The sequence below is a fragment of the Stegastes partitus genome, unplaced genomic scaffold (genome assembly GCF_000690725.1).
Source record: "Stegastes partitus isolate 25-593 unplaced genomic scaffold, Stegastes_partitus-1.0.2 Scaffold1145, whole genome shotgun sequence".
NCBI lineage: Eukaryota > Metazoa > Chordata > Actinopteri > Pomacentridae > Stegastes > Stegastes partitus.
The window spans coordinates 234,742-249,150 of NW_007578876.1; the positions used below are offsets into that span (position 1 = coordinate 234,742).

Consider the following 14,409-nt stretch of genomic DNA (forward strand, 5'->3'; position numbering starts at 1 on the left):
AGCAGTGGAAGCTTCTCACTGACATGATGGAACGTCTCAGAGGTCCAGAGTTCTGTTTCTGTCTGAGGCTGATGGAAGGTTTCAGATCCAGTCCCAGCTGGTTGGTTCTGGCAAGAAAGAAAGATAAAAACCCGACACAGATAATTGATGTTCACCTCGTTAGTGAATCAAACTGTGGTCAGAAGCCAGACGGTGACTTTAAACCTCCATCCAGGTGGTCAAAGGTCGACCTGCTGGAAAGTCCCGGTTGGTTGTTTACTGCAGGTGGAGACGCATGAAGACGCCGACCGACGGGTTCTGGTTCATCTCTGCTGCACCTTTTTAATGAGAACACAGATTCATGCTGCAGCTGGAGCTTCATGAGCTTCATGAGCTGATGTCTGACAGCCGTGACGTCAGAAAACGAAGCAAACAGACAAACTGATGAACAGAAAAGCTCGTTTCATCCACAGACGTGACGTCAGGCCGAAAATTTAAAAAAAGCTTCAAGCAGCTCAGTGCTGAGATACATATCATTATATAAATACATGTGTATATGTATAGTTATATATATATGTGTGTATATATATATATATATACATAATGATATATGTTATACACACACATATATATATCAAACATCCAAACTAATGAAGCTATTCTGACAGTTTGTCTTCTTGCTGCCAGACTTTCTTACATGACATGGAATCGTTGGCTTCATGTCCTGACTGCTGCTCTGCTGTGTTTCTGCAGGAACCCGGCTGATGTCTGCGTCCGTCCTGCGTCCAGGTGGACTCTGTGGTCTGCTCTGTGGAGTCGTGCTGCTGGCCGCCTCGCCGCTGCTCACCGCAGGTAAACGCTCACCTGGCCGTCGGCCTCACCCTGTCTCCTCCAGAGCCGCTCCGCTCTGCTTCATTCAGGGTTTTCCAGTTCCTGTTTTCTTCTAATTATGAAACAGAAAACCCCTCGTTTCTTCTTTTTTTTAGGGAATTCATTGAGAAACGTTTTGCTGGAGGTTGGTGACTCGGAGCTCTGGTCTGATAGTAAACACTGAAACCCAGTTCACTTGTCGTGACTGATTGTGAAACGCTGACTGAACTTTAGTGGCTTCGGTTTGACTCCAGCCGTCTGCTTCCTTCTTTCACGGCTTTGTTTCTCCTTCATGCCGCTCAGTCTGTAAAATTTCATGAAGCTGTGTTTTAACTTCTGCCCCGTAAACCTGTTTCTGTGAGTTTAAGAGGATCGGCCAGAAAATCCCTGAAAAGCCTCGACTTCAGGCACGTCGCTGGCCCTAGATTCTGGTGATTTTCCACTCGCGGCTTCACACTTGACCCACTCTTGCACGAGTGGATGTTTGGGGTTGAGCAGGCGGAGGTGGAGGTGGAGGAGGTGGAGGAGGAAACCAGAACATTTTTGCAGACGCTGACTTTTAAGGTGGAAGATGAAGAAGCAGCGGAAGCTGGCAGAGGTGGCACAAACACCCCGACGCTCTGTGGAGGCTTTCGCTCACCTTTGTCACACACGGCTTCACTTTTATCACTAAAAGGCCTCGGAGCTGCTGCAGGACTTGGGAACGTGTGACCCATTTATTCTGCCAGAACATCGGTTTGGATCCATCAATGATTACCGCGTCGGTTACAGGATGATCGCCGCAGATGCAGAAACCTGCAAAACCAAAGCTTCACCGAGTTCAGAGAGAAAATCACCTGCAGAATGTTGATCCTGGTGTTTAACCCCGAAACGGGGAGCAAGGGCTGATGGGAAATGTTGTTCTGATTCAGAGTCGAGCAGAAACAGTAACAGTGCACTGTTAAAAATTAGATTAAAAACAGTGAAAATGTGGCAGAAAAAAAACATTAAAAAATGGTGGAATATTGTAATTTTAAAAACTGTAAAAATAACTGAAAATATCTGCAAAAATAAGCAGATTTTTAGCTGATTTAAGTAAATAAAAATATGGTTTAATGGTCAAACACTGTAAAAGAACAAATGATTATTTGTTTAAAAAACAAAACTTTCACGGTCAGGTTTTTTCTCAGACTTTACTTGTAATTTAACAAAACAGGGAAAATCTATCAAATTAAAGTTTTAAAAAAATGTATGGACCCTTTTTCATTTATTAATATTAATATTTTTCTTTCAAATAACAAAACATTTTTACAGTCAAATAAGAATAAATTACTGCTTATAAAATTAGAAATTATTGATGTGAACATTATTTCCAGATGTTTTACTAAATGTTTTCTGTAGTTTATCAAAAAAATGGAAAATCTGTAAAATAACAGTTAAAAAATATTTGTGTATAAATATTTTTTTCTTTCAAATATGAGCAAATATCTATAAAATAATAATCTTTTTACATATTTAAATACAGTAAAAAAAAGTGTAATTTCACCTTGTAAAAAAATTTACTATTTCTTTTCTTTTCTTTTTTTTTTACAAGTATTTACAGCTTTGGCCGGTTTTTACAGTGAACATGCAAATCAATATTTTTCTGTGATTTTCTGTAATTTATCAAAACAGGGAAAATCTGTAAAATAACAATAAAATGTATTTATTTTAATTAATTAAATTTTTTTAAACCATTTTTAATATTTTTTTCTTTCAAATATTAGCAAATATGTATGTTAATAGTATTTTTTTTAAACATTTAAATACAGTAAAAATTGTGGAATTTCACTTGTACATTTTTTTTTTTTTTTTCACAATTTCTGCCTGTTTTTACAGTCAACATATAATTTAATATTTATTTTCTGTGATTTTACTAAATATTATCTGTTATTTAACAAATCTGTACAAACAAACACCAGTTATATTTTTTTTTTCCTGTCTGGCTCCTGATGACCTTGAATTTAAATCAGCTTTTAAACCTGTTTGAATTTCTGTTTGCGTGCAGGTCGACTGAACAACTGCTCTCACCCTCTGGTGCCTGAACATGGAGGCTTCCGCTGCGATCCGTCTCCGTGCCGAGGATTCCCTCACAAGAGCTCGATCCGGTTCTTCTGCGAACCCGGGTACCACGTCAGCGCCAAGATCCCCGTCTCCAGGTGTCGCCACGGCCGGTGGCATCCTCCGATACCCACCTGCATCCCCATCAAAGGTCAGACGGAGCTCCAAGTCTCATGTGTTTGTGTGTTGATTAATCAGACACTAAAATCAAACAACCGCTCATTTATTTCTCATAAAATGGCAAATTATTTCCTGTTTCACCCTTAAAACGTGAGGATTTGCTGCTTTTCTCAGATTATTTGAGTATTTTGACCGTTTGTCGGCCAAAGCGTCTCTCCTCTGGTGCTTTTTTGGTTAAAAACTCATCATTTATTACGACAAAAATGAATAAAACGACCAGTTTCCTCGATAATAAAGGCTCTAAAATAAGCCGAGAGCTGGCCGGCGGACACAAATAAAGGTGTGAACACTCGAGCGGCTCGGCGTTGGTGTGAGGGAGGCTGTGGAAGCGCTTCCATTCGAGGTGTTTGGTGTTTTTATAGGATAATGAGAAGAAGCTCGGAGGTCAGTTCGATCGTTTTACGACGCCACTAGATGCTGATAAGGAGTCCGGCGCGTGCAGAAATGAACGTAACGCCGCTGCAGGTTGGATTCTTTATCAGCTTCCACCGCAGGTCTTTGAATAATATTCACATTTCTGATTTTTAAAAGGATGTAAACGTAAATATGAGCGTCTTAGACACAATAGATCAAGAGAACGTCGTGATTTAAGCTCTTCAGTCGTACATCGGAGCTAAAATGTGGATTCTCTGCATGTTTATTTCATCCTTCAGTCCTCTCCGGGTCGACTTCAGTCCGGATTCTCTCTGGAGGTTCTCAGTTTGAACGTCACGTGACTTTAAAATTCCTTTCTTTACCCGTCAGCAGGAGTTCTTGGGAAACATTTTCCCAGCAGCAGCAGTGATCCTCGGTTTATAATGAACCGGTGACGCATCCACTCAGTCATCTTCTTGTTTAAAGTTTTCAGGAACCAGATGAGTGTCTTTACCTTTAGATGTGTCCTAAAGCTTCCAGCCTGCATAAAAAAAGAAATATTTTGGATGTTATTTTTAAGCATCTGGTGGATTTTGAACCGTGTTTCTGCTGCTCTCTGCCTCATCTAAACATTAACTTTAATCGGTAAAAACAGGAACAAGACTTGACCTCGTTCTGAGCCTGTTTCAGGGCGGCGACTTCTCACCGCTGATAACGCGCCGATAATCGTTGCAGCATCTTGCATCTGAGGCCCGAATCTTCCTGTTATCAGCGGCAGCTTTATCTGCTCCGCCCGAATTAACGAGAATCACCGACGTTTCCCACAGTCACGTATTTAGGTTTTGTTATTTTGCAAATCCACGTCTGCAGTCGTGGAGCAAACATTTGTCTCCTGAATTTTTCTCTTTTAAAATCATTGAAAGGTGGATGTTTGTCACAAAAAACAATCCAGCATTTTGGTTCTTTCGTAAATTATCGAGGAAAGTTCTCAGCTGGTGTCGCCTTCGAAGCGAGATCAACAGGACGGTAAAGAAATGGTTAAATCAGGCTAGAATGAAGGGTTTTAAACTGGTGTCTTCAAAATCCAGACTTAAACTCGTCGAGAACCTGTAGACTGTGATGAAGAAACCGATCAGTTTCGTTGCATCCTGTCAAGAGTAGAGTCAAATACAGAACCAAAACTGCCTGCATGAAGCGAAAATGAGATTAAAAAGACATTGAACTCGACAGAATCGTTCCTCGTTGCTGTGGTTTGGGACGATTTTTGCTCCTTTTGAACACGTTTCAGCTCATTTCAGAGATAATTTGAGTCACTTTGCACGGATTTTGGGCAGAAAGTCGTGTTTCCAGGAGACCTGCGATACGTCCAAGAAAGAACCAGAATGCATGATTGTTTTTTTTTGTGACAAACATTCATGTGTTTCATTGATCCGTCTTAGAAAATCCAGAGTTCTAGGAGTCACTGGAACATCAGGGCCGCCATGATGAACATGCACACTTCTGTTCACTCTGCTCTGGTTCTCCAGGAACTCTTTTCCTACACATGCTCATCACCTGTTGGCTGTTTTATTCCATCACTCTACTCAGATCCATCCGTTTGTTGGTTTGGAGCTCCACATCTGGAGCCCAACATCTCACATCTGGACCAGCGTTTTATTTTGCACTTTGTCGACCTTCGTGATGGTCCGTCGTTTCTCCTCCCCGAGCGTCGTCTCGTTTGCCTCCTGACCTACTTAACGAATCTCCGTCGACGCTCTCTGCTGCTCTACTTTCCTCGGACCAGTTCCGACTTCCTCTGTCGCCATTCACCCGAAACGCTGCTTCAGGAAGTCGGAGCGCAGAAAGAGGAAGCGGGCGAAGCCACCATTATAACCATTAGACATTTCCTGTGTCAGTGCCTCACGGAAAGCTTGGCAGCCACAAACCCTCACAGATGTTGTATTTGATAATGCCTTTCTGTTCGAGCCGTCCGCGCCAGCTTTCCACGCAGCTTTAATAAATGACGTCAAGCTACATGTAAACACTTTTCGCAGCTTACTCGCCGAACGGTTCTCACGGCGTCATGCAGGTGTGTTCGGCGTCATTGATCTGCTGAGAAGCACATAATGGGTGGATCCGGTGGGTTTCTGCAGGATGTTGTGGCGGCCATGTTGGTTAGATGTTTCCCTGAACCCCCCACGCTGACACGAAGGAAGATAAAATCTCACATCTGGACTCATATTGATGCAGTTTGTTGACGGAGCTGAGCCGTGATGTTGATGGTTGTAGCTGGGCTGCTCCCGTTCACTTTTTGTTCACTTTTAATCCAAAGATGTCAGTGTTGGTGGAAAGCCAAAGCCTCAGGGCGCCAGAAACCAGGACGGTGTTCAAGCTTTGGTCGCAAAGTGTGTATATAAGGATGCATGCACATTTCCTACTAAAAATACAGTCTTTGGTCGACATTTCACCAACTTTTAAGACCTCTAACATCACTAGAGTTTGTTGTGTTGCCAGACTAGGCTTCAGTTTTTAGATATTGTGGTTTGAACATGAGTAAGAACTGCTCAAAATAACTCAAAATCTGTCCAAAATAACTCAAAATCCATTCAGAATGACTACAAACATGTTCAAAATTAGCTGAAATTGTCCCAAATGTACCTTGAAAGTGAATAAAAGTGCAAAATGTTCAAACTTTGGTGGTATTGTGGCCCCAGAAAGTTCCTACAAGTGCATAGATCTTGATGTATCCACATTTTCTACTAAAATACAGTCTTTGGTTGACATTTCGCCAACTTTTAAGGCCTCTAACATTAGTATAGCTTGATATGTTGCAAGACAAGGTTCCAGTTTTTAGATATTGTGGTTTGAAATCTATCCAACATGATTAAGAGCTGCCCAAAACAACTCAAAATGTGTCCAAAATAACTCAAAATCCATTCAGAATGACTAGAAACATGTTCAAAATGAGCTGAAATTGTCCCAAATCTACCATGAAAGTAAATAAAAGTGCAAAAGGTTCAAACTTTGGTGGCATTGTGGCCCCAGAAAGTGTATATATATGGATGTATCCACTTTTCCTACTAAAAATCCAGTCTTTGGTCTGCATTTCACCAACTTTTAAGGCCTCTAACATCAGTAGAGTCTGATGTGTGGCAACACAAGGTTCCAGTTTTGAGATATTTTGACTTAAAACCAGTTTAAAATGAGTAAAAATTGCCCCAAACCACTCAAAACGAGTCTGAAATGAGTTGTAACGTGTTCAAAATGTGCAAAAAACCCTGTAAAACAACACAAACGTCTCCCAAACGTGCAGAAGTGGAATTAATTCTTAAACCTTTTAAAGTCTGCAGAAGACAGAGCGACCCGATGCTGCTCAGTCGACTCAGAGCGTCACTTCATGAACGGCTTAATCGTTAGTTTTTGTAAATCCTGCAAAATCGAGGATAGAGGAAGTCAAATAGAGGAAGTGAGGAATAACTGCTAAATAAGGAGGTCATTCAACCTCGTATCTGCTTCTGTAAATGTCAAAACTGTCAAAATTGCTCAGCGACAAAAGTTCCTGGAGTCAAATTTGGCTTTTTAAATATTCGCTCTGGACTCGTATAAAAACTGAAAAAAAGCAGCAAATTGTCCCATATGTGAAGCTGAAGGTTAAGTTTTTTGCGTTTTTTTTTGTTTCTCCTCCTCAGAGGGTCCCAACATGAAGTCGGATGAGCGAGCGAATGACTCGATCCCCAGCATGGCCACCACGGCGGTGGGCGTGTCCATCTTCCTGCTGACCACCACCGCCTGCCTGGTGGTCAAGTCCCGCCTCTACCCCTGTCAGTCACACAGGTAATGAATGAAATGAATGAAATGAAAAATACTTTATTCATCCCAGAAGGGAAATTCAATCAAACTACACCTGCTGTTATATTTGATATTTATTTAAAGGTCTCGTATGGGGGAAAATACATTCTTATTGTGTTATCATAAAAAATTAATATTTATAAAGATGTTTGTGAGGTTTTAGCTTCATGTATGAAACACTTTCTGAGGTCATTAGATTTTTAAACCCACGTCCAACATCTCAGGAACTATTACAGATAAAAAACAGATTTTTTTACTATTATTTCTCATTGTTTGATTCAGAATCTGCAATAATGGAAAAAAAAAGGTCAGATAATAATAATGCAGACGTCAGCTAGTGATGTGTTCTGAGCCACATGTAGGGAAAAGTCACAACAACACAAAACTAAACACAGAGAGAAGTTTTAATGTGAAATACTGGGTCACAAAAATGAAAAAATCTATATTTGTTGACCTTTTATGACTGATTGAGCAGAAATGAGAAGTTGTACCACAACAACAAAAATAAAAACAAGAAAACGTGCCTCCATAAAATAAACTATTAAACATGTTGTGTCTGTATCAGAATATAGATTTATAGCAGATTTAATAGAATTACTTACAGGATCACTGGTATGAATGATAAACTAACAGTGATTTATATGTTATTCTTCGATGTGACTTTCTGTTAAATCCAGATCTCCAAACTTTAATTAATTCTTATTATCTCTCAGTGTACAAGTTGTTCTTTCTAGCAAAAGGTTTTCAAATTAAATCACCTTGCAGCGTTTTGAGCTGAGCAGAGGCACAGTGGGACCTTTAGGGGGTATTTATGTGCTCATGATGATGTTTGTTGGCAAAATAATGCCCACAGAGACGATTACAAACTGGTTTAAGGTTTGTGTATATTTAAGAGGTGGCCGCATACATCTCATCTGTACTTCCTCCTTAAGTAACGCCCTCTTCCTCCCCCCTGCAGCCGCCGCTCCTCGGACCAGCTGGACCTGATGGTGGACGGCCTCCCGGTGTCCCTGCCCTCCTACGAGGAGGCGGTTTACGGCAGCTGGGGGCAGCGACTCCCGTCCTGCTCGGCTCCGGGACCCACTCAGCTGCTGCTGGCTCAGGAGGCGTCCGGCTGCCACCCTTCGCCTCCGTCGGACGGCAGCCAGCGGCCCCTCCTGTCCGGCCAGAGCCCCGACAACCCGCCGCCCCCCTACGAGGAGGTCCAGTCCAGAGACCGGGGCGGCGGCAGCGGCGGCGACGTCCGGCAGCTTCGCGTCTCGCTTTCGGACGACAAGGACACTTGATGGACGGACGGAGGCTTGACATGAGACTACGTTAGCAGCACGTGGGGGTGTGCGGTTGTTTGGCGTTGAGATTTTGACAGCTGGACACGAAGCAGGAAGCGACGGACTCCTGGACGGCACTTTTACCAGCATCAGCACCTGCCAGGTGCTATTTTAGATGATAAGCTCTGATTGGCCAGTTGTGGGGTCACTGAGACCCGACGGAGGAGGACTGAAGTACATTTCTAAATGAGTTGTGTTGTTGTTGTGTGAGGAGGCATGATGATGATGATGATGATGATGATGATGATGATGATGATGATGATGATGATGTTGTTCACATTCTGCTGTCTGGCGAATTATTTCCGCCTCGTTTTGTGACGAAAACGCATTTAATTGTTTAAATGATGTCAAAGGAGATACGAGGTTTTCACAGGACAGCAGCGTGTGTGTGTGTGTGTGTGTGTGTGTGTGTGTGTGTGTGCGTGTGTGTGTGCATGTGTGTGCGCGTGTGTGTTTTCAGTGTTGCTCTGGAGACGTCGTCCATCCTTCCCGTCAGTGACGGGGCCGATCGAGGCAGCGTGCTGTTATCATACAGAAACCTGTGCGTTTCCATGGCAACTGCCTCCGTACCGTTTCTGTTGTCTGAGACTTTTGCACAGCGTTTTTTCTTTTTCTTTCTTTCTTTGATCAGACGAGCTGCGCAGACACTCGGTGGAGGTTTTGTGATGTTAATTTAAGAAGATTTTTATTGTACAGCCGATATTTAGAGCAAAACGGTTTTTAAAAGTGTTCACTCAGCGCTGAGTGACGTAAAAAAAAAAATCATTTAACGTTTGATTAATCAGAATCGATGCTCTTGTTTACTGACCGAGACAATCCAGTGAGTAAATTCTACATCAATCAGAGGAGAAAGACACGATGTTGGACCAAATCCTTCAGATGAGCTGAAGCTGATTGATGATTGATTTATTGATAAGCTGATTTATTTTTCTTGTCCTGGCTTCACCTGCTGCTTCTCTCCTTCACTCTGGCGCCTTCACAGACCTTGAATGTATTTAATGTCTTATTTCGTGGCTACGGACCTGAGCTATATTATATGGATTGTAATATTTACAGAATGATTATTTGTACGTTGTATTATTGCACAGAATTATACGATAAATAAATGTTGAGGTGTTCCTTTGTTTGACCCGCTGGACTGTTTCTGACTCGGCTGCGTCCACACTCAGGAGTTCGTTTTATTGTTTTAAGGCACTAATGAGGATGTTTTGTGTGATTTTCCTCCACATGCAAACGTTTCATGTCACTCAAACTGAGAACTTTATTTACAGCCATGTGGACACTTAAACTGTGGGAGATTTGCATGTTTACAAGTTGACTTCAGCACTTCCCCGGCGTACCGAAGCCTTTGCTGTGCTCAGGATTATTTAGTATCTGCAGGTTAACGTCCACAGAACCAATGAGATGACAGAAGGCTGCTCTTCTATAGGATGTCTTGTTGGTATTCAGAAACATTTTCTGCATTTTCATATATGAGTTAATTCGTAAAACACTGAAAGATAAAACCAACAGCTATTATTACACTCACCGGCCACTTTATTAGGTACACCTGTCCAACTGCTCGTTAAATTTCTAATCAGCCAATCACATGGCAGCAGCTCAATGCATTTAGGCATGTGGACGTGGTCCAGGCGATCTGCTGCAGTTCAACCTGAGCATCAGAATGAGGAAGAAAGGTGATTTACGTGACTCTGAGCGTGGCTGGTCTGAGTATTTCAGAAGCTGCTGATCTACTGGGATCTTCACGCTCAACCATCTCTAGGGTTTACAGAGAACGGTCCGAAACAGAGAAAACATCCAGTGAGCAGCAGTTCTGTGGGCGCTGTGGGCCTTGTTGATGCCAGAGGTCAGAGGAGAATGGCTTGAGCTGATAGAAAGGCAACAGTAACTCAAATAACCGCTCGTTACAGCCGAGGTATGCAGAACAGCATCTCTGAACACGTGGAACCTTGAGGTGGATGGGCTACAGCAGCAGAAGACCACCCAGGGTGCCTCTCCTGTCAGCTAAGAACAGGAAACTGAGGCTCACCAAAACTGGACAATAGAAGATTGGAAAAATGTCGCCTGGTCTGATGAGTCTGATTTCTGCTGCGACATTCGGATGGTCGGGTCAGGATTTGGCATCAACAACATGAAAGCATGGATCCATCCTGCCTTGTATCAACGGTTCAGGCTGCTGGTGGTGGTGTAATGGTGTGGGGGGTGTTTTCTTGGCACACTTTGGGCCCCTTAGTACCAACTGAGCATCGTGTCAGCGCCACAGCCTGCCTGAGTGTTGTTGCTGACCACGTCCATCCCTTCATGACCACAGTGGACCCATCTTCTGATGGATACTTCCAGCAGGATGTCATAAAGCGTGAATCATCTCAGACTGGTTTCTTGAACATGACAATGAGTTCACTGGACTCCAATGGCCTCCACAGTCACCGGATCTCCATCCAGTAGAGCACCTTTTGGGATGTGGTGGAACGGGAGATTGGCATCATGGATGTACAGCCGACAAATCTGCAGCAGCTGTGTGTTGCTATCATGTCAATGTGGAGCAAAGTCTCTGAGGAATGTTTCCAGGACCTTGTTGAATCTGTGCCACGAAGGATGAAGGCAGTTCTGGAGGCAAAAGGGGGTCCAACCCGGCACCAGCATGGTGTAGCTAATAAAGTGGCCGTGAGTGTATAACACACAGATGAATCCACATTAGGTTCACTATTATTATTTTAACTGGATTACGTCAGACGTACTTTAATCATTTGATTCCTTTTAGGTGCACAGAGCTGCAGCTTTCCTGCTTTCAGGTAAAGTTGACTTTAAGTTTTTCCAACTTAAGTCTAAATTTTGCCCAAATGTAAAAATGGAAAACAGGGTTTTGTCATCAGACTTTCTGTTCTTTCCTTTTCTTTAACGGGAGGCGACATTAATATCTGAACGTCTGAACGTTAGAAGAGTAAAAAATATATAAATGTTTGCACTTTTGCTTGGAATCAGCCGTCACCGAAGCAGAACGACAAACTAGATTAATTTAATATCATATTTCACTTCGTCTGTGGGTAAAACACACGTTTAACTCCGCAGAAGGTCTGGACGGATGTTTGAAAACAGAAACTTCAGATCTGCTCCGTCTGGATGGATCAGAACGACATCTGGTTTGTGCCGAGATGTTTCAAATCGTGTTAAAAACTAAAAAAAAATCTGCATCCAAACAAGCGCTTTAGAATCATTTTAGAAATAAACTCAACATGATAATAAACCTGACATATGATCTGTATTCACGTAAGCTGTACCTCCTTCATCTGAACTTCTTCATCATGAATGAATCAACAAAACAGGAAACATGAGAAGTTGTGAATTCACAAAATGTGCAAATAAAGGAAGTTTCTATGATTTTTTTTAACCCTGGAGGGGATTTTCTAAATGATATGCGGCCTAAAATAGTTTGTATGTGTAAAACAAAATAGGTCAAAGTGAAAATAAAAAAAAGCCTGATGTTTAAAAAAAGGCGGCGGTCTAAATGTGGTCTCGATCGCGTCGCCTGTGCTCAGCTGTCTGAAGGTTTGGGCTCCGAAGACGGACAGAAAAAGCTTCTTAAAGGTAAAACTTTAAGTTGGTTTTGCAGCCTTTAACCTGCTTTTTTTTTTCTTGGAAAGCCGTCACTAAAACAATACGACTGTCAAACATTTCTTTAATATTTTCAGAAGCAGCCCAACATGAGAACGATCAGGGTTTAAACCGGACTGTTTCCTGGATGCTGCTGAGTTCTGGTTCACCTGCTGCACAAACAACACGACGCTCGGACACATAACGATCAAATCAAATAATCAATCATTAGTGATGAACACTGCAAAGGCATCATCAGTACCACAGGGTTAAAGAACAGTCAGCAAAATATGTTTATAGGTTCAGTTTTATAGTTACGTTGATCTTAAAGAGTTTCCTGTTGATGAGTTTGAGTAAAACTAAAAAGGCAGAAAAAAGAAGTGCACCATTAGATTTAAGAATAAAATCCCAGCTGGCTTTCAAATTGTAGAAAAAAGATGTTAAAAAATATTCTAAAATGCTGTTCAGAGGTTTAAACAGTTCCTGAGTGGCCTCATGCTGCTTCCTCCTGCTTGTCTTAACGTCCAATCACTTCCCCTGAAGCTTCCTGTTTCCAGGAAAACCATCGAGAACCACCTCAGGCTCTGGACACACCGGGTTCAGGTTCACAGAGCTCCAGCGTGACTCTTCTGGGTGTGACTCTGGAGTTTTTTTTTTAACCAAAAGCAGAAGTCGTTTGTGTTGCTGGGAAGTGGCCGAGTGTGTTTACTGTCAGTCAGCTGATGAATGCGGGCTGGGACCAGCGCTTCCCAGTAAAACCATAAACTGGTCGCACGGTGTGAAAGTAAAAGCACAGAATTAGGTCACGTCACGCCTCCTCATCACTACACGCACCGCTCGGCTTTAAATAGTAGAATCGAGTAGAGAAGATGTTTATTATTGTTGGTGTGAAACAACAACAACAACAAAAGTCATAAATATAAATAAACCTGCATCGTGTGAGTCAAGACAACAGGAAGTGATGTCAGAGGAGAGACGGTTGTTGGTGGACTGCAGCTCTTTTTCTGCCACTTTTCTTCTTCTGCTACAATCAGGGACAAATATTCTTTTCTTTAATTCAACTGCACGTTTTTGACGTCTTAAATGAATTTGCATGTTCAATTTTTAATGCAAAACAAATAAATGATGAAGCATTTTAAACTATTAAACCAGCTCCACTGTTAAAAAGACAAACACATGAACACAGTTAATGATAAATATTGGATTTTAATTACAGAACATGTGCTCTGTCTTTATAATCCAGCTGTGTTTGTGCTTTAATGGGCCTCCTTGCATCATGAGGACTTGTTGTACTGGAGTACCTCCCTGAGAGGCCGACTTGTACCACAGTACTTGTACACCGTGTACTTCAGTCTTCAGTACTCTGAGTCCTCGTTGTCACACGATGGAAGTTTCCTCTGAAATGACTCGACGTGACGGACCGAGTTACACAAGCTGCTGCCAAACAGAAGGAATGAAATGTCCTCCCCAGGGTTTCCCTTCTCGGTTCACAGACTGTTTTTTCTTTCTTCCGGTGACCAGCGGGTGACTTTGTTGTGCAAAAAGGGTGAATCTCCATTTGTCAGTCAGAAATGATGCAAACGTCTCCACCCGCGTTAGTGACGTAAGATGATGGAGTCGCTGTCGTAACGCTGCTAATTCAGTCCCACCTGCTCTGCTGACGCAACGACAGACAAGAATAAAAAGTACAAGACGGCTAAAAGCAAACACATAATAAAGACGACGTAGTGGATTTATATATGGACAAACATTTCTGGTTCTAGTAATGTGGTCATGTCATGCTCTAACAATTAACTCCTTAAACATTAGGCTTAATTTTACAATAGATAAAAAAAACTAAATGAATTTCTGTGAGAGCCTCTAAACTGTAATAAATAAACAGAAACTGTGAGTCAGATGTTATTTCAATATTTTAATAACATATATTTCAATATTTCAAAAACACCTCCATCAGGTCTTATGTTCCAATTAGATCTTACTGAATTATACTAAAGTGGATATTGTTCTGTAAAGTTAATATTTATTAGGGTCCGAGCACACCAGTGCAAGGACCCTATTGTAACCGTTGTGATTATTATTAGGGTCGGAGCACACCAGTGCAAGGACCCTATTGTAACCGTTGTGATTATTATTATTATTATTTATTAGGGTCCGAGCACCAAAGGGTGCGAAGACCCTATTGGAACTGCTCGGATTATTA

The 14,409-nt window shown here is 42.0% G+C and overlaps 1 protein-coding gene across 2 annotated transcripts in view; it reads left to right on the plus strand.

Annotated features, from left to right (window-relative positions):
* The window catches only part of LOC103368334 (uncharacterized protein KIAA0247), a 15,427-nt gene extending 5,680 nt beyond the window's left edge, over positions 1–9,747 (plus strand). For both annotated transcript variants that reach the window (XM_008296669.1, XM_008296670.1), the window contains exons 2-5: positions 733–831; positions 2,876–3,079; positions 7,131–7,275; positions 8,249–9,747. In XM_008296669.1, coding sequence (XP_008294891.1) covers positions 744–831; positions 2,876–3,079; positions 7,131–7,275; positions 8,249–8,576 — 765 coding nt within the window. In that variant the 5' untranslated portion in view covers positions 733–743 and the 3' untranslated portion in view covers positions 8,577–9,747. The remainder of the gene's footprint in view (positions 1–732; positions 832–2,875; positions 3,080–7,130; positions 7,276–8,248) is intronic.
* The last annotated feature ends 4,662 nt before the right edge of the window (positions 9,748–14,409 follow it).